Source organism: Oncorhynchus mykiss, chromosome 16, assembly GCF_013265735.2.
Source record: "Oncorhynchus mykiss isolate Arlee chromosome 16, USDA_OmykA_1.1, whole genome shotgun sequence".
Taxonomy (NCBI): domain Eukaryota; kingdom Metazoa; phylum Chordata; class Actinopteri; order Salmoniformes; family Salmonidae; genus Oncorhynchus; species Oncorhynchus mykiss.
In genome coordinates this window covers 36,898,727-36,921,652 of record NC_048580.1, presented here as the reverse complement: position 1 = coordinate 36,921,652, position 22,926 = coordinate 36,898,727, and the positions used below count along the sequence as shown (strand labels likewise).

At 46.5% G+C, this 22,926-nt stretch overlaps 1 protein-coding gene across 1 annotated transcript in view; it reads right to left on the bottom strand.

Moving 5' to 3' along the window:
- The window catches only part of LOC110491048 (histone-lysine N-methyltransferase PRDM16), a 394,111-nt gene that overhangs the window by 23,411 nt on the left and 347,774 nt on the right, over nucleotides 1-22,926 (bottom strand). Inside the window, exon 15 of the mRNA XM_036946771.1 lies at nucleotides 18,875-19,234. Coding sequence (XP_036802666.1) covers nucleotides 18,875-19,234 — 360 coding nt within the window. The remainder of the gene's footprint in view (nucleotides 1-18,874; nucleotides 19,235-22,926) is intronic.

The following is a 22,926-nucleotide window of genomic DNA, read 5'->3' as shown; positions in this document are numbered from 1 at the left end:
AAGACAGGTACAACACTGACCGACACTGATAGGGACAGAAAGATAGAAAGACAGGTTCAACACTGACCGACACTGATAGGGACAGAAAGACAGGTACAGAACTGACCGACACTGATATTGAAAGAAAGACAGAAAGACAGGTACAACACTGACCGACACTGATAGGGACAGAAAGACAGGTACAATACTGACCGACACTGATAGGGACAGAAGGACAGGTACAACACTGACCGACACTGATAGGGACAGAAAGACAGGTACAACACTGACCGACACTGATAGGGACAGAAAGACAGAAAGACAGGTACAATACTGACCGACACTAATAGGGACAGAAGGACAGGTACAACACTGACCGACACTGATAGGGACAGAAAGACAGGTACAACACTGACCGACACTGATAGGGACAGAAAGACAGAAAGACAGGTACAACACTGACCGACACTGATAGGGACAGAAAGACAGGTACAATACTGACCGACACTGATAGGGAAAGAAAGACAGGTACAAAACTGACAGACACTGATAGGGACAGAAAGATAGGTACAACACTGATCGACACTGATAGGGACAGAAAGACAGAAAGACAGGTACAACACTGACCGACACTGATAGGGACAGAAAGACAGGTCCAACACTGACCGACACTGATAGGGACAGAAAGACAGGTACAACACTGACCGACACTGATAGGGACAGAAAGACAGAAAGACAGGTACAACAATGACCGACACTGATAGGGACAGAAAGACAGGTACAACACTGACCGACACTGATAGGGACAGAAAGACAGAAAGACAGGTACAACACTGACTGATACTGATAGGGACAGAAAGACAGGTACAACACTGACCGACACTGATAGGGACAGAAAGACAGGTACAACATTGACCGACACTGATAGGGACAGAAAGACAGAAAGAAAGGTACAACACTGACCGACACTGATAGGGACAGAAAGACAGGTACAACACTGACCGACACTGATAGGGACAGAAAGACAGAAAGACAGGTACAACACTGACCGACACTGATAGGGACAGAAAGACAGGTACAAAACTGACAGACACTGATAGGGACAGAAAGATAGGTACAACACTGATCGACACTGATAGGGACAGAAAGACAGAAAGACAGGTACAACACTGACCGACACTGATAGGGACAGAAAGACAGGTCCAACACTGACCGACACTGATAGGGACAGAAAGACAGGTACAACATTGACCGACACTGATAGGGACAGAAAAACAGAAAGACAGGTACAACACTGACCAACACTGATAGGGACAGAAAGACAGGTACAACACTGACCGACACTGAAAGGGACAGAAAGACAGGTACAAAACTGACAGACACTGATAGGGACAGAAAGATAGGTACAACACTGACCGACACTGATAGGGACAGAAAGACAGAAATACAGGTACAACACTGACCGACACTGAGAGGGACAGAAAGACAGGTACAACACTAACCGACACTGATCGGGACAGAAAGACTGAAAGACAGGTACAACACTGACCGACACTGATAGGGACAGAAAGACAGGTACAACACTGACCAACACTGATAGGGACAGAAAGACAGGTACAACACTGACCGACACTGATAGGGACAGAAAGACAGGTACAACACTGACCGACACTGATGGGGACAGAAAGACAGGTACAACACTGACTGACACTGATAGGGACAGAAAGACAGGTACAACACTGACCGACACTGATAGGGACAGAAAGACAGGTACAAAACTGACAGACACTGATAGGGACAGAAAGACAGGTACAACACTGACCGACACTGATAGGGACAGAAAGACAGAAAGACAGGTACAACACTGACCGACAATGATAGGGACAGAAAGACAGGTACAACACTGACCGACACTGATAGGGACAGAAAGATAGAAAGACAGGTTCAACACTGACCGACACTGATAGGGACAGAAAGACAGGTACAGAACTGACCGACACTGATAGGGACAGAAAGACAGAAAGACAGGTACAACACTGACCGACACTGATAGGGACAGAAAGACAGGTACAATACTGACCGACACTGATAGGGACAGAAGGACAGGTACAACACTGACCGGCACTGATAGGGACAGAAAGACAGGTACAACACTGACCGACACTGATAGGGACAGAAAGACAGAAAGACAGGTACAATACTGACCGACACTAATAGGGACAGAAGGACAGGTACAACACTGACCGACACTGATAGGGACAGAAAGACAGGTACAATACTGACCGACACTGATAGGGAAAGAAAGACAGGTACAAAACTGACAGACACTGATAGGGACAGAAAGATAGGTACAACACTGATCGAAACTGATAGGGACAGAAAGACAGAAAGACAGGTACAACACTGACCGACACTGATAGGGACAGAAAGACAGGTCCAACACTGACCGACACTGATAGGGACAGAAAGACAGGTACAACACTAACCGACACTGATCGGGACAGAAAGACAGAAAGACAGGTACAACACTGACCGACAGTGATAGGGACAGAAAGACAGGTACAATACTGACCAACACTGATAGGGACAGAAAGACAGGTACAACACTGACCGACACTGATAGGGACAGAAAGACAGGTACAACACTGACCGACACTGATGGGGACAGAAAGACAGAAAGACAGGTACAACACTGACTGACACTTATAGGGACAGAAAGACAGGTACAACACTGACCGACACTGATAGGGACAGAAAGACAGGTACAAAACTGACAGACACTGATAGGGACAGAAAGACAGGTACAACACTGACCGACACTGATAGGGACAGAAAGACAGAAAGACAGGTACAACACTGACCGACAATGATAGGGACAGAAAGACAGGTACAACACTGACCGACACTGATAGGGACAGAAAGATAGAAAGACAGGTTCAACACTGACCGACACTGATAGGGACAGAAAGACAGGTACAGAACTGACCGACACTGATAGGGAAAGAAAGACAGAAAGACAGGTACAACACTGACCGACACTGATAGGGACAGAAAGACAGGTACAATACTGACCGACACTGATAGGGACAGAAGGACAGGTACAACACTGACCGACACTGATAGGGACAGAAAGACAGGTACAACACTGACCGACACTGATAGGGACAGAAAGACAGAAAGACAGGTACAATACTGACCGACACTAATAGGGACAGAAGGACAGGTACAACACTGACCGACACTGATAGGGACAGAAAGACAGGTACAACACTGACCGACACTGATAGGGACAGAAAGACAGAAAGACAGGTACAACACTGACCGACACTGATAGGGACAGAAAGACAGGTACAATACTGACCGACACTGATAGGGAAAGAAAGACAGGTACAAAACTGACAGACACTGATAGGGACAGAAAGATAGGTACAACACTGATCGACACTGATAGGGACAGAAAGACAGAAAGACAGGTACAACACTCACCGACACTGATAGGGACAGAAAGACAGGTCCAACACTGACCGACACTGATAGGGACAGAAAGACAGGTACAACACTGACCGACACTGATAGGGACAGAAAGACAGAAAGACAGGTACAACAATGACCGACACTGATAGGGACAGAAAGACAGGTACAACACTGACCGACACTGATAGGGACAGAAAGACAGAAAGACAGGTACAACACTGACTGATACTGATAGGGACAGAAAGACAGGTACAACACTGACCGACACTGATAGGGACAGAAAGACAGGTACAACATTGACCGACACTGATAGGGACAGAAAGACAGAAAGACAGGTACAACACTGACCAACACTGATAGGGACAGAAAGACAGGTACAACACTGACCGACACTGATAGGGACAGAAAGACAGGTACAACACTGACCGACACTGATGGGGACAGAAAGACAGAAAGACAGGTACAACACTGACTGACATTGATAGGGACAGAAAGACAGGTACAACACTGACCGACACTGATAGGGACAGAAAGACAGGTACAAAACTGACAGACACTGATAGGGACAGAAAGACAGGTACAACACTGACCGACACTGATAGGGACAGAAAGACAGAAAGACAGGTACAACACTGACCGACAATGATAGGGACAGAAAGACAGGTACAACATTGACCGACACTGATAGGGACAGAAAGATAGAAAGACAGGTTCAACACTGACCGACACTGATAGGGACAGAAAGACAGGTACAGAACTGACCGACACTGATAGGGACAGAAAGACAGAAAGACAGGTACAACACTGACCGACACTGATAGGGACAGAAAGACAGGTACAATACTGACCGACACTGATAGGGACAGAAGGACAGGTACAACACTGACCGACACTGACAGGGACAGAAAGACAGGTACAACACTGACCGACACTGACAGGGACAGAAAGACAGGTACAACACTGACTGACACTGATAGGGACAGAAAGACAGGAAGACAGGTACAACACTGACCGACATTGATACTGACAGAAAGACAGGTACAACACTGACCGACACTGATAGGGACAGAAAGACAGGTACAAAACTGACCGACACTGATAGGGACAGAAAGACAGGTACAACACTGACCGACACTGATAGGGACAGAAAGACAGGTACAAAACTGACCGACAGTGATAGGGACAGAAAGACAGGTACAACACTGACCGACACTGATAGGGACAGAAAGACAGAAAAACAGGTACAACACTGACCGACACTGATAGGGACAGAAAGACAGGCACAAAACTGACAGACACTGATAGGGACAGAAAGATAGGTACAACACTGACCGACACTGATAGGGACAGAAAGACAGAAAGACAGGCACAACACTGACCGACACTGATAGGGACTGAAAGACAGGTACAACACTGACCGACACTGACAGGGACAGAAAGACAGGTACAACACTGACCGACACTGATAGGGACAGAAAGACAGAAAGACAGGTACAACATTGACCGAGACTGATAGGGACAGAAAGACAGGTACAACACTGACAGACACTGATAGGGACAGAAAGATAGGTACAACACTGACCGACACTGATAGGGACAGAAAGACAGAAAGACAGGTACAACACTGACCGACACTAATAGGGACAGAGGACAGGTACAACACTGACTGACACTGCTAGGGACAGAAAGACAGGCACAACACTGACCGACACTGATAGGGACAGAAAGACAGGTACAACACTGACCGACACTGATAGGGACAGAAAGACAGAAAGAAAGGTACAACAATGACCGAGACTGATAGGGACAGAACGACAGGTACAAGACTGACCGACACTGATAGGGACAGAAAGACAGAAAGAAAGGTACAACAATGACCGAGACTGATAGGGACAGAACGACAGGTACAACACTGACCGACACTGATAGGGACAGAACGACAGGTACAACACTGACCGACACTGATAGGGACAGAAAGACAGGTACAACACTGACCGACACTGATAGGGACAGAAAGACAGGCACAAAACTGACAGACACTGATAGGGACAGAAAGATAGGTACAACACTGACCGACACTGATAGGGACAGAAAGACAGAAAGACAGGCACAACACTGACCGACACTGATAGGGACAGAAAGACAGGTACAACACTGACCGACACTGATAGGGACAGAAAGACAGGTACAACACTGACCGACACTGATAGGGACAGAAAGATAGGTACAACACTGACCGACACTGATAGGGACAGAAAGACAGAAAGACAGGTACAACACTGACCGACACTAATAGGGACAGAAGGACAGGTACAACACTGACCGACACTGATAGGGACAGAAAGACAGGTACAACTCTGACCGACACTGATAGGGACAGAAAGACAGGTACAACACTGAACGACACTGCTAGGGACAGAAAGACAGGCACAACACTGACCGACACTGATAGGGACAGAAAGACAGGTACAACACTGACCGACACTGATAGGGACAGAAAGACAGGTACAACACTGACCGACACTGATAGGGACAGAAAGACAGGTACAACACTGACCGACACTGATAGGGACAGAAAGACAGAAAGACAGGTACAACACTGACCGACACTGATAGGGACAGAAAGACAGGTACAAAACTGACAGACACTGATAGGGACAGAAAGATAGGTACAACACTGATCGACACTGATAGGGACAGAAAGACAGAAAGACAGGTACAACACTGACCGACACTGATAGGGACAGAAAGACAGGTCCAACACTGACCGACACTGATAGGGACAGAAAGACAGGTACAACATTGACCGACACTGATAGGGACAGAAAAACAGAAAGACAGGTACAACACTGACCAACACTGATAGGGACAGAAAGACAGGTACAACACTGACCGACACTGAAAGGGACAGAAAGACAGGTACAAAACTGACAGACACTGATAGGGACAGAAAGATAGGTACAACACTGACCGACACTGATAGGGACAGAAAGACAGAAAGACAGGTACAACACTGACCGACACTGAGAGGGACAGAAAGACAGGTACAACACTAACCGACACTGATCGGGACAGAAAGACTGAAAGACAGGTACAACACTGACCGACACTGATAGGGACAGAAAGACAGGTACAACACTGACCAACACTGATAGGGACAGAAAGACAGGTACAACACTGACCGACACTGATAGGGACAGAAAGACAGGTACAACACTGACCGACACTGATGGGGACAGAAAGACAGAAAGACAGGTACAACACTGACTGACACTGATAGGGACAGAAAGACAGGTACAACACTGACCGACACTGATAGGGACAGAAAGAAAGGTACAAAACTGACAGACACTGATAGGGACAGAAAGACAGGTACAACACTGACCGACACTGATAGGGACAGAAAGACAGAAAGACAGGTACAACACTGACCGACAATGATAGGGACAGAAAGACAGGTACAACACTGACCGACACTGATAGGGACAGAAAGATAGAAAGACAGGTTCAACACTGACCGACACTGATAGGGACAGAAAGACAGGTACAGAACTGACCGACACTGATAGGGACAGAAAGACAGAAAGACAGGTACAACACTGACCGACACTGATAGGGACAGAAAGACAGGTACAATACTGACCGACACTGATAGGGACAGAAGGACAGGTACAACACTGACCGACACTTATAGGGACAGAAAGACAGGTACAACACTGACCGACACTGATAGGGACAGAAAGACAGAAAGACAGGTACAATACTGACCGACACTAATAGGGACAGAAGGACAGGTACAACACTGACCGACACTGATAGGGACAGAAAGACAGGTACAAAACTGACAGACACTGATAGGGACAGAAAGATAGGTACAACACTGATCGACACTGATAGGGACAGAAAGACAGAAAGACAGGTACAACACTGACCGACACTGATAGGGACAGAAAGACAGGTCCAACACTGACCGACACTGATAGGGACAGAAAGACAGGTACAACACTAACCGACACTGATCGGGACAGAAAGACAGAAAGACAGGTACAACACTGACCGACAGTGATAGGGACAGAAAGACAGGTACAACACTGACCAACACTGATAGGGACAGAAAGACAGGTACAACACTGACCGACACTGATAGGGACAGAAAGACAGGTACAACACTGACCGACACTGATGGGGACAGAAAGACAGAAAGACAGGTACAACACTGACTGACACTGATAGGGACAGAAAGACAGGTACAACACTGACCGACACTGATAGGGACAGAAAGACAGGTACAAAACTGACAGACACTGATAGGGACAGAAAGACAGGTACAACACTGACCGACACTGATAGGGACAGAAAGACAGAAAGACAGGTACAACACTGACCGACAATGATAGGGACAGAAAGACAGGTACAACACTGACCGACACTGATAGGGACAGAAAGATAGAAAGACAGGTTCAACACTGACCGACACTGATAGGGACAGAAAGACAGGTACAGAACTGACCGACACTGATATTGAAAGAAAGACACAAAGACAGGTACAACACTGACCGACACTGATAGGGACAGAAAGACAGGTACAATACTGACCGACACTGATAGGGACAGAAGGACAGGTACAACACTGACCGACACTGATAGGGACAGAAAGACAGGTACAACACTGACCGACACTGATAGGGACAGAAAGACAGAAAGACAGGTACAATACTGACCGACACTAATAGGGACAGAAGGACAGGTACAACACTGACCGACACTGATAGGGACAGAAAGACAGGTACAACACTGACCGACACTGATGGGGACAGAAAGACAGAAAGACAGGTACAACACTGACTGACACTGATAGGGACAGAAAGACAGGTACAACACTGACCGACACTGATAGGGACAGAAAGACAGGTACAAAACTGACAGACACTGATAGGGACAGAAAGACAGGTACAACACTGACCGACACTGATAGGGACAGAAAGACAGAAAGACAGGTACAACACTGACCGACAATGATAGGGACAGAAAGACAGGTACAACACTGACCGACACTGATAGGGACAGAAAGATAGAAAGACAGGTTCAACACTGACCGACACTGATAGGGACAGAAAGACAGGTACAGAACTGACCGACACTGATATTGAAAGAAAGACAGAAAGACAGGTACAACACTGACCGACACTGATAGGGACAGAAAGACAGGTACAATACTGACCGACACTGATAGGGACAGAAGGACAGGTACAACACTGACCGACACTGATAGGGACAGAAAGACAGGTACAACACTGACCGACACTGATAGGGACAGAAAGACAGAAAGACAGGTACAATACTGACCGACACTAATAGGGACAGAAGGACAGGTACAACACTGACCGACACTGATAGGGACAGAAAGACAGGTACAACACTGACCGACACTGATAGGGACAGAAAGACAGAAAGACAGGTACAACACTGACCGACACTGATAGGGACAGAAAGACAGGTACAATACTGACCGACACTGATAGGGAAAGAAAGACAGGTACAAAACTGACAGACACTGATAGGGACAGAAAGATAGGTACAACACTGATCGACACTGATAGGGACAGAAAGACAGAAAGACAGGTACAACACTGACCGACACTGATAGGGACAGAAAGACAGGTCCAACACTGACCGACACTGATAGGGACAGAAAGACAGGTACAACACTGACCGACACTGATAGGGACAGAAAGACAGAAAGACAGGTACAACAATGACCGACACTGATAGGGACAGAAAGACAGGTACAACACTGACCGACACTGATAGGGACAGAAAGACAGAAAGACAGGTACAACACTGACTGATACTGATAGGGACAGAAAGACAGGTACAACACTGACCGACACTGATAGGGACAGAAAGACAGGTACAACATTGACCGACACTGATAGGGACAGAAAGACAGAAAGAAAGGTACAACACTGACCGACACTGATAGGGACAGAAAGACAGGTACAACACTGACCGACACTGATAGGGACAGAAAGACAGAAAGACAGGTACAACACTGACCGACACTGATAGGGACAGAAAGACAGGTACAAAACTGACAGACACTGATAGGGACAGAAAGATAGGTACAACACTGATCGACACTGATAGGGACAGAAAGACAGAAAGACAGGTACAACACTGACCGACACTGATAGGGACAGAAAGACAGGTCCAACACTGACCGACACTGATAGGGACAGAAAGACAGGTACAACATTGACCGACACTGATAGGGACAGAAAAACAGAAAGACAGGTACAACACTGACCAACACTGATAGGGACAGAAAGACAGGTACAACACTGACCGACACTGAAAGGGACAGAAAGACAGGTACAAAACTGACAGACACTGATAGGGACAGAAAGATAGGTACAACACTGACCGACACTGATAGGGACAGAAAGACAGAAAGACAGGTACAACACTGACCGACACTGAGAGGGACAGAAAGACAGGTACAACACTAACCGACACTGATCGGGACAGAAAGACTGAAAGACAGGTACAACACTGACCGACACTGATAGGGACAGAAAGACAGGTACAACACTGACCAACACTGATAGGGACAGAAAGACAGGTACAACACTGACCGACACTGATAGGGACAGAAAGACAGGTACAACACTGACCGACACTGATGGGGACAGAAAGACAGGTACAACACTGACTGACACTGATAGGGACAGAAAGACAGGTACAACACTGACCGACACTGATAGGGACAGAAAGACAGGTACAAAACTGACAGACACTGATAGGGACAGAAAGACAGGTACAACACTGACCGACACTGATAGGGACAGAAAGACAGAAAGACAGGTACAACACTGACCGACAATGATAGGGACAGAAAGACAGGTACAACACTGACCGACACTGATAGGGACAGAAAGATAGAAAGACAGGTTCAACACTGACCGACACTGATAGGGACAGAAAGACAGGTACAGAACTGACCGACACTGATAGGGACAGAAAGACAGAAAGACAGGTACAACACTGACCGACACTGATAGGGACAGAAAGACAGGTACAATACTGACCGACACTGATAGGGACAGAAGGACAGGTACAACACTGACCGGCACTGATAGGGACAGAAAGACAGGTACAACACTGACCGACACTGATAGGGACAGAAAGACAGAAAGACAGGTACAATACTGACCGACACTAATAGGGACAGAAGGACAGGTACAACACTGACCGACACTGATAGGGACAGAAAGACAGGTACAATACTGACCGACACTGATAGGGAAAGAAAGACAGGTACAAAACTGACAGACACTGATAGGGACAGAAAGATAGGTACAACACTGATCGAAACTGATAGGGACAGAAAGACAGAAAGACAGGTACAACACTGACCGACACTGATAGGGACAGAAAGACAGGTCCAACACTGACCGACACTGATAGGGACAGAAAGACAGGTACAACACTAACCGACACTGATCGGGACAGAAAGACAGAAAGACAGGTACAACACTGACCGACAGTGATAGGGACAGAAAGACAGGTACAATACTGACCAACACTGATAGGGACAGAAAGACAGGTACAACACTGACCGACACTGATAGGGACAGAAAGACAGGTACAACACTGACCGACACTGATGGGGACAGAAAGACAGAAAGACAGGTACAACACTGACTGACACTTATAGGGACAGAAAGACAGGTACAACACTGACCGACACTGATAGGGACAGAAAGACAGGTACAAAACTGACAGACACTGATAGGGACAGAAAGACAGGTACAACACTGACCGACACTGATAGGGACAGAAAGACAGAAAGACAGGTACAACACTGACCGACAATGATAGGGACAGAAAGACAGGTACAACACTGACCGACACTGATAGGGACAGAAAGATAGAAAGACAGGTTCAACACTGACCGACACTGATAGGGACAGAAAGACAGGTACAGAACTGACCGACACTGATAGGGAAAGAAAGACAGAAAGACAGGTACAACACTGACCGACACTGATAGGGACAGAAAGACAGGTACAATACTGACCGACACTGATAGGGACAGAAGGACAGGTACAACACTGACCGACACTGATAGGGACAGAAAGACAGGTACAACACTGACCGACACTGATAGGGACAGAAAGACAGAAAGACAGGTACAATACTGACCGACACTAATAGGGACAGAAGGACAGGTACAACACTGACCGACACTGATAGGGACAGAAAGACAGGTACAACACTGACCGACACTGATAGGGACAGAAAGACAGAAAGACAGGTACAACACTGACCGACACTGATAGGGACAGAAAGACAGGTACAATACTGACCGACACTGATAGGGAAAGAAAGACAGGTACAAAACTGACAGACACTGATAGGGACAGAAAGATAGGTACAACACTGATCGACACTGATAGGGACAGAAAGACAGAAAGACAGGTACAACACTCACCGACACTGATAGGGACAGAAAGACAGGTCCAACACTGACCGACACTGATAGGGACAGAAAGACAGGTACAACACTGACCGACACTGATAGGGACAGAAAGACAGAAAGACAGGTACAACAATGACCGACACTGATAGGGACAGAAAGACAGGTACAACACTGACCGACACTGATAGGGACAGAAAGACAGAAAGACAGGTACAACACTGACTGATACTGATAGGGACAGAAAGACAGGTACAACACTGACCGACACTGATAGGGACAGAAAGACAGGTACAACATTGACCGACACTGATAGGGACAGAAAGACAGAAAGACAGGTACAACACTGACTGACACTGATAGGGACAGAAAGACAGGTACAACACTGACCGACACTGATAGGGACAGAAAGACAGGTACAAAACTGACAGACACTGATAGGGACAGAAAGATAGGTACAACACTGACCGACACTGATAGGGACAGAAAGACAGAAAGACAGGTACAACACTGACCGACAATGATAGGGACAGAAAGACAGGTACAACACTGACCGACACTGATAGGGACAGAAAGATAGAAAGACAGGTACAACACTGACCGACACTGATAGGGAAAGAAAGACAGGTACAACACTGACCGACACTGATAGGGACAGAAAGACATGTACAGAACTGACCGACACTGATATCGACAGAAAGACAGGTACAACACTGACCGACACTGACAGGGACAGAAAGACAGGTACAACACTGACCGACACTGATAGGGACAGAAAGACAGGAAGACAGGTACAACACTGACCGACACTGATAGGGACAGAAAGACAGGTACAACACTGACCGACACTGATAGGGACAGAAAGACAGGTACAACACTGACCGACACTGATAGGGACAGAAAGACAGAAAGACAGGTACAACACTGACCGACACTGATAGGGACAGAAGGACAGGTACAACACTGACCGACACTGATAGGGACAGAAAGACAGTTACAACAGTGACCGACACTGATAGGGAAAGAAGGACAGGTACAACACTGACCGACACTGATAGGGACAGAAAGACAGGTATTACACTGACCGACACTGATAGGGACAGAAAGACAGGTACAACACTGACCGACACTGATAGGGACAGAAAGACAGGTACAACACTGACCGACACTGATAGGGACAGAAAGACAGGTACAACACTGACCGACACTGATAGGGACAGAAAGACAGAAAGACAGGTACAACACTGACCGGCACTGATAGGGACAGGAAGACAGGTACAACACTGACCGACACTGATAGGGACAGAAAGACAGGTACAACACTGACCGACACTTATAGGGACAGAAAGACAGGTACAACACTAACCGACACTGATCGGGACAGAAAGACAGAAAGACAGGTACAACACTGACCGACACTGATAGGGACAGAAAGACAGGTACAACACTGATCAACACTGATAGGGACAGAAAGACAGGTACAACACTGACCGACACTGATAGGGACAGAAAGACAGGTACAACACTGACCGACACTGATGGGGACAGAAAGACAGAAAGACAGGTACAACACTGACCGACACTGATAGGGACAGAAAGACAGGTACAACACTGACCGACACTGATAGGGACAGAAAGACAGGTACAAAACTGACAGACACTGATAGCGACAGAAAGATAGGTACAACACTGACCGACACTGATAGGGACAGAAAGACAGAAAGACAGGTACAACACTGACCGACACTGATAGGGACAGAAAGACAGGTACAACACTGACCGACACTGATAGGGACAGAAAGATAGAAAGACAGGTACAACACTGACCGACACTGATAGGGACAGAAAGACAGGTACAACACTGACCGACACTGATAGGGACAGAAAGACATGTACAGAACTGACCGACACTGATAGGGACAGAAAGACAGGTACAACACTGACCGACACTGATAGGGACAGAAAGACAGGTACAACACTGACCGACACTGACAGTGACAGAAAGACAGGTACAACACTGACCGACACTGATAGGGACAGAAAGACAGGAAGACAGGTACAACACTGACCGACACTGATAGGGACAGAAAGACAGAAAGACAGGTACAACACTGACCGACACTGATAGGGACAGAAATACAGGTACAACACTGACCGACAGTGAGAGGGACAGAAAGACAGGTACAACACTAACCGACACTGATCAGGACAGAAAGACAGAAAGACAGGTACAACACTGACCGACACTGATAGGGACAGAAAGACAGGTACAACACTGACCAACACTGATAGGGACAGAAAGACAGGTACAACACTGACCGACACTGATAGGGACAGAAAGACAGGTACAACACTGACCGACACTGATGGGGACAGAAAGACAGAAAGACCGGTACAACACTGACCGACACTGATAGGGACAGAAAGACAGGTACAACACTGACCGACACTGATAGGGACAGAAAGACAGGTACAAAACTGACAGACACTGATAGGGACAGTAAGATAGAAAGACAGGTACAACACTGACCGACACTGATAGGGACAGAAAGACAGGTACAACACTGACCGACACTGATAGGGACAGAAAGACATGTACAGAACTGACCGACACTGATATGGACAGAAAGACAGGTACAACATTGACCGACACTGATAGGGACAGAAAGACAGGTACAACACTGACCGACACTGATAGGGACAGAAAGACAGGTACAACACTGACCGACACTGACAGGGACAGAAAGACAGGTACAACACTGACCGACACTGATAGGGACAGAAAGACAGGTACAACACTGACCGACACTGATAGGGACAGAAAGATAGAAAGACAGGTACAACACTGACCGACACTGATAGGGACAGAAAGACAGGTACAACACTGACCGACACTGATAGGGACAGAAAGACATGTACAGAACTGACCGACACTGATATGGACAGAAAGACAGGTACAACATTGACCGACACTGATAGGGACAGAAAGACAGGTACAACACTGACCGACACTGACAGGGACAGAAAGACAGGTACAACACTGACCGACACTGATAGGGACAGAAAGACAGGAAGACAGGTACAACACTGACCGACACTGATAGGGACAGAAAGACAGGTACAACACTGACCGACACTGATAGGGAAAGAAAGACAGGTACAACACTAACCGACACTGATAGGGACAGAAAGACAGGTACAACACTGACCGACACTGATAGGGACAGAAAGACAGAAAGACAGGTACAACACTGACCGACACTGATAGGGACAGAAGGACAGGTACAACACTGACCGACACTGATAGGGACAGAAAGACAGGTACAACAGTGACCGACACTGATAGGGACAGAAGGACAGGTACAACACTGACCGACACTGATAGGGACAGAAAGACAGGTATTACACTGACCGACACTGATAGGGACAGAAAGACAGGTACAACACTGACCGACACTGATAGGGACAGAAAGAGGTACAACACTGACCGACACTGATAGGGACAGAAAGACAGGTACAACACTGACCGACACTGATAGGGACAGAAAGACAGAAAGACAGGTACAACACTGACCGGCACTGATAGGGACAGGAAGACAGGTACAACACTGACCGACACTGATAGGGACAGAAAGACAGGTACAACACTGACCGACACTGAGAGGGACAGAAAGACAGGTGCAACACTAACCGACACTGATCGGGACAGAAAGACAGAAAGACAGGTACAACACTGACCGACACTGATAGGGACAGAAAGACAGGTACAACACTGACCAACACTGATAGGGACAGAAAGACAGGTACAACACTGACCGACACTGATAGGGACAGAAAGACAGGTACAACACTGACCGACACTGATGGGGACAGAAAGACAGAAAGACAGGTACAACACTGACCGACACTGATAGGGACAGAAAGACAGGTACAACACTGACCGACACTGATAGGGACAGAAAGACAGGTACAAAACTGACAGACACTGATAGCGACAGAAAGATAGGTACAACACTGACCGACACTGATAGGGACAGAAAGACAGAAAGACAGGTACAACACTGACCGACACTGATAGGGACAGAAAGACAGGTACAACACTGACCGACACTGATAGGGACAGAAAGACAGGTACAACACTGACCGACACTGACAGGGACAGAAAGACAGGTACAACACTGACCGACACTGATAGGGACAGAAAGACAGGAAGACAGGTACAACACTGACCGACACTGATAGGGACAGAAAGACAGAAAGACAGGTACAACACTGACCGACACTGATAGGGACAGAAAGACAGGTACAACACTGACCGACACTGAGAGGGACAGAAAGACAGGTACAACACTAACCGACACTGATCGGGACAGAAAGACAGAAAGACAGGTACAACACTGACAGACACTGATAGGGACAGAAAGACAGGTACAACACTGACCAACACTGATAGGGACAGAAAGACAGGTACAACACTGACCGACACTGATAGGGACAGAAAGACAGGTACAACACTGACCGACACTGATGGGGACAGAAAGACAGAAAGACAGGTACAACACTGACCGACACTGATAGGGACAGAAAGACAGGTACAACACTGACCGACACTGATAGGGACAGAAAGATAGAAAGACAGGTACAACACTGACCGACACTGATAGGGACAGAAAGACAGGTACAACACTGACCGACACTGATAGGGACAGAAAGACATGTACAGAACTGACCGACACTGATATGGACAGAAAGACAGGTACAACATTGACCGACACTGATAGGGACAGAAAGACAGGTACAACACTGACCGACACTGATAGGGACAGAAAGACAGGTACAACACTGACCGACACTGACAGGGACAGAAAGACAGGTACAACACTGACCGACACTGATAGGGACAGAAAGACAGGAAGACAGGTACAACACTGACCGACACTGATAGGGACAGAAAGACAGGTACAACACTGACCGACACTGATAGGGACAGAAAAACAGGTACAACACTGACAGACACTGATAGGGACAGAAAGACAGAAAGACTGGTACAACATTGACCGAGACTGATAGGGACAGAAAGACAGAAAGACAGGTACAACACATGACCGACACTGAGAGGGACAGAAAGACAGGTACAACACTGACCGACACTGATAGGCACAGAAATACAGGTCCAACACTGACAGACACTGATAGGGACAGAGAGATAGGTACAACACTGACCGACACTGATAGGGACAGAAAGACAGAAAGACAGGTACAACACTGACCGACACTGATAGGGACAGAAGGACAGGTACAACACTGACCGACACTGATAGGGACAGAAAGACAGGTACAACACTGACCGACACTGATAGGGACAGAAAGACAGGTACAACACTGACCGACACTGATAGGGACAGAAAGACAGGTACAACACTGACCGACACTGATAGAGACAGAAAGACAGGTACAACACTGACCGACACTGATAGGGACAGAAAGACAGAAAGACAGGTACAACAATGACCGACACTGATAGGGACAGAATGACAGGTACAACACTGACCGACACTCATAGGGACAGAAAGACAGGTACAAAACTGACCGACACTGATAGGGACAGAAAGACAGGTACAACACTGACCGACACTGATAGGGACAGAAAGACAGAAAAACAGGTACAACACTGACCGACACTGATAGGGACAGAAAGACAGGTACAACACTGACCGACACTGATAGGGACAGAAAGACAGCTACAAAACTGACAGACACTGATAGGGACAGAAAGATAGGTACAACACTGACCGACACTGATAGGGACAGAAAGACAGAAAGACAGGTACAACACTGACCGACACTGATAGGGACAGAAAAACAGGTACAACACTGACCGACACTGATGGGGACAGAAAGACAGGTCCAACACTGACCGACACTGATCGGGACAGAAAGACAGGTACAACACTGACCGACACTGATAGGGACAGAAAGACAGGTACAACACTGACCGACACTGATAGGGACAGAAAGACAGGTACAACACTGACCGACACTGATAGGGACAGAAAGACAGGTACAACACTGACCGACATTGATCGGGACAGAAAGACAGGTACAACACTGACCGACACTGATAGGGACAGAAGGACAGGTACAACACTGACCGACACTGAAATGGACAGAAAGACAGGTACAACACTGACCGACACTGATAGGGACAGAAAGACCGGTACAACACTGACCGTCACTGATAGGGACAGAAAGACAGGTACAACACTGACCGACACTGATAGGGACAGAAAGACAGAAAGACAGGTACAACACTGACCGACACTGATAGGGACAGAAGGACAGGTACAACACTGACCGACACTGAAATGGACAGAAAGACAGGTACAACACTGACCGACACTGATAGGGACAGAAAGACCGGTACAACACTGACCGACATTGATAGGGACAGAAAGACAGGTTCAACATTGACAGACACTAATAGGGACAGAATGACAGGTGGCGATGGAATGGGACTGTGAGAGTTCTATCTGCATCCCAACTCTCTCCATCACCATCTAACTCTCATTGAACTCATTGTACTGCCATCGTAGGGAGGGCAGATCATGCATGGCAGGTCATGCAATATTAAACTGTATAAGTCGTGTTAGTTGGAATGGGAGGAGACAGGGGTGGCCGTTGTGATTGGGTGGATTTGTTTGTGAAGGTGTGGTGTGCTGTATGTGACTGCATGACTTTGTCTGTAGTTGTGTCTGTCCCTACAGTATGTCTCTATTCTACCACTACCTGCTGGTCTGACAGTGGTAGTTGTGTCTGTAATTTTGTCAGAAGTCTGTAACAGGAAAAACATACCAGTAGTTTTGTCCGTAACCATGTATTTGGTCTATTAGACAGGACATTGTGTCTGTAAAAAAAGCTTGTATTCTGCCAGACAAGACATACCTGCGGGTGTGTTTGTAGCTTATAGCCAACGGTGTGGCTTCCTCCTCTTCCTCCGATCCCTCCCCCTCTTCGTCTTCGTACGCCCCCGGTGTGACCATGGTGATCGGGGAGGGGGATTTGGGCGCTTCGTCCTGAAATTTCTCCGCCAGGCTGCCTTCTTCCTCCTCTTCATCATCTCCCTCCGCCTCCTCCTCCTCTAGCCCCCGGGAGCTGGACAGGCCGTGGCTTGACGGACACTCCTCCTCCTTCAGACTGCCTTTGTCCTCCTCTTCATCATCTCCCTCCGCCCCCTCCTCCTCTAGCCCCCGGGAGCTGGACAGGCCGTGGCTCGACGGACGCTCCTCCTCCGTAAGTTCTGACCTGCAACAACGAGAACCGTGAGGTCAGTGGCTGTACATTATATATTGTATTGATTTAGCTCTATATTCATAGTTTCAAAAATGTACAGTATTTTATCCTTGAAATCTGTGGAACAATATCATTGCATCCAAATAGTCTAAGGCCATTTTCTCTCCTTGCTTCCTTTCCTTCATCTGCACTGATGTGAAAGAGCTAACTGGTCATCAAAAGCAGCCAATTTAGACTTACTGTTTACTGTTCCCACCCATTCTGTCTTGGCCAGATGAGCGGAGATGAGGGAGAGGAGACAGGGGGGGACGAGGGCCTTCCCCCAAGCCCACCTCGCCTCCATTAGGACTTTGATTGGGATTTATAGGCCCACTGCCCTACCTGCCTCAGTGGGCCACTGGCCAGGCATCCCTGCTGTTTGTCTATCTGTCAATAGGCAATGAGTCATACTTTGCTGAGCCATAACTGAGCTGTCAGGAGCTCTGTTGACAGCGAGCAGAGACCCAGTCCAAGCAAACAAACATGCATGTTGACAATCGGCGAGAAACCGAGCCGAATGAATAACTGGCTATTTCCTAAGACGCATACTGGACAAGAGGGCCAAGCTCAAAGGGCTCCTTCGGGCCCTGATTCTAGAGGCTGTGGATGTGTGTATGTGTGGGGAGGTGGGCTGCTCTGCAAACAGGCCATCAGCACACCAGACATTGCAGCCTGCTGCCCTTCACATTTTTAAGCCCCCTGGTCTCTGCATTTCTTATCGCCTCATGATGTCATTTCCTCAGGGTGAGCCCTCCGAGAAGCCGTTGCCACAGAGCGGAGGGCAGATGGACATCAAACTAGACGGGGTACTTTCCTGGAGTAAGCGGGACAGAGGGCTGTTCTCCTCTTTCAATCTAGATTAAATATCCTACAATCAAATTGGCAGGGGCTGTGTGTAAAGGGGGAGGTATAGGGAGACAAGCACAGCTCTGACGCAGAGCCCTCCATTTTGTCACTTAGTCTAAACACATCAGCAGTATGTTTGTGTTAGCGGCCTACAGTATTTCCCCCTTTAAAAGTTGTCATACTGCGGCACACCCTGCCTGCTGCAGCATTCTGTGGCACGTCATTTAATTCTCAGCCATTTTTTCTGTTACTGCAAGTCATTGCTAGTTTGACCACCAGAGGGCATCTTTGAGAAGCATTTGATAGTCTTCCATATTGCAGACACGCGGAAGACCGGAGTTCCATCCCCCAAAGGGGAGGAAGGAGTAGGCTGTCCTTGAAAAAATAAGAATTTGTTCTTAACTGATTCCATATGTGTTAGTTATTCTACAATGTAGAAAATAGTACAAATATAGAAAAATCCTGGAATGAGTAGGTGTGTCCAAATTTGTGACTGGTACTTGCTTAATTAATTTGATTATTATTATGGTGTTTCTATTCCAAGAAAAATGAAAAACCCTCTGGGTAAATTCAGAAAGATTCGCCCTCGGAGCGCACACTGAACGTTCGGGCAGAGGCAGTCAAGCACCCACGCTAACGTTGGCTAGCTTGCTAGCTAATTCCAGACACAAATGAGATCACGCTTACCATTTTACTCACCCTAGCAGAGCTGGTAAGGCAGTTTTCGTGTAAACCAGAGCATTGGTGACTAACTGTGCTGCGGGAAACAATTGAATTACGCTTTTTTGCTGACGTTTACAGAATGACCATACCATTTAGCTAAGCTAAGAATGATGGGAATTATCAAGTCAATAAACGTTGGGTAGTTAGATAGCCTATAGTTAATGGCAAGATTGATGTATAACTACTAACGTTAGATAGCTAACATATCGGTACATACTGCTGTAATGATATACAATGTGGTTCAGTTAGCCTATAGTTAATATCCTGGCAAGATTGATGTATAACTACGAACGTTAGGTAGATAGGAAACATACCAGTACATACTGCTGTAATGATATGCTATGTGGTTCGTAAGGACAGTGTAGTTAACAAATTGTCAGCCAACTTAACGTGTAAGGTAACTTATTTGAAAAGTCATTACTTTATTACATTGAGTAGAAAGCTACCGCAAGGACACACTCTATCGACTCTGGGGCACGTTTGTGCACTGTCGATAATGCACTGGACTTCAGGCAAGAGGGTTCAAAACCTGCTCCCTGTTTCATTTGAAGTCATGCACAATTATCAGTTTATTCTTTGGTTTATACTGCCCATTCATAGTCAGTTAGAGACACAGTAGTGCATTGGGACCCAAAAGTATAATCAGTGCTCTAACTCCCCCTTGGTTGTTAAGGCAAATCTGGTCTGTGATGGGATGAGGGTTTTCACACCTAGCTCTGCTATTAGATAATTCTTAAGGTTGAATAGTCTATTGTTCAGCTATTAGCCTCCCTCCCCAACTTGCGACAAATGGATGTCTTTTGCCAAGAGCCAAAATCCCCCCAAAAAATTTCAATCAAAAAGAATGGTTCTGAAAAAAAAAAGGCTTCAAAGTAAAAAAAAACAACAAAATGTTGGTAATAGAGCGCAAAAAGTTATGTATTTTATTCCCCAAAAAGATTTAGAGAACAAAAAATGTATTTGAAAACAAGCAGCACTGGGCGTTCTTCTGTCTGACGCTACATAGCTAGTAGTTAGCTCCTACGATTCAGTGTCGGTTCATAACGTTCTACTATATTACATAGATACATACATACATACCGTAGAATGATAAATCATGCAATTATTATTCTCAAGCTAACCAAAAGCATTTAGGTACGAACACCTGTTCTCGCCATTTTAAGTTGAATTCATCTAACTTTCTTTCATGGCAACTCATAAGCAGGTCATGTCGTATTTGTTTCATAGTCGATATATAATCATATTTAATGACAGTGTAACGGTTAGCTTTGTTTACAGAAGGATGAAAGAACACAATATGCGTGTAGAATATACACATTGCATATTTCCCATCACTTGATGAACAACCACAATACCAGTCTGGTGTTAATCTTTCTGGGCTGTATTGACGTATCCTGAAAATGACATCTGCTGCTTTAGATTGAACGGTCATATCTCAGTTATTGTTTTCATATCTACAAAAAAAAAAATGTCTTTACTTTCAGATGTATGTTCACTGTCCCAGGAACAGGCCGTGGAAGTTTTATTGCTTGCAAAAGTGTCCATAACCAGAGGTAATTAAACTGTTCTGTGTTCTTTTTCTCTCTTCCTCTCTGCCTGTCTTGTACATGGAACCTGTCTCACATGCACAGGTTGGAGGAAGATACCTTGACCTGTCGAATTCTATCCACCTCTTCTGTGTAGGGATATGTGTTCCTACCTCATCTGCGGGCAGATCTGCAGCATTTCAGAGAGTTGGAATAATCACCCTTTAAGTACAGAGGGGAACCTGACACCTCACCAGCTGTGGCATATCGGAATGCTCCAAACACCTGTGCACAGTTTTGTTTTTGTCTTAGCACTACACAGCTGATTCAAATGATCAAGTCATCATCAAGCTTCAAGTGGTATTTGCACCTGCTTTGCTTGCTGTTTGGGCTTTTAGGCTGGGTTTCTGTACAGCACTTTGAGGTATCAGCTGATGTAAGAAGGGCTATATAAATAGATTTGATATTAATTTGTGATCTGGTAATGTAAAAGTCTAATAATGACATTATCTTCTATGGTTTGTCCTCATGTGTCTGTTTTTCAGCATAAAGTTTTCTTTGGCCACTTAG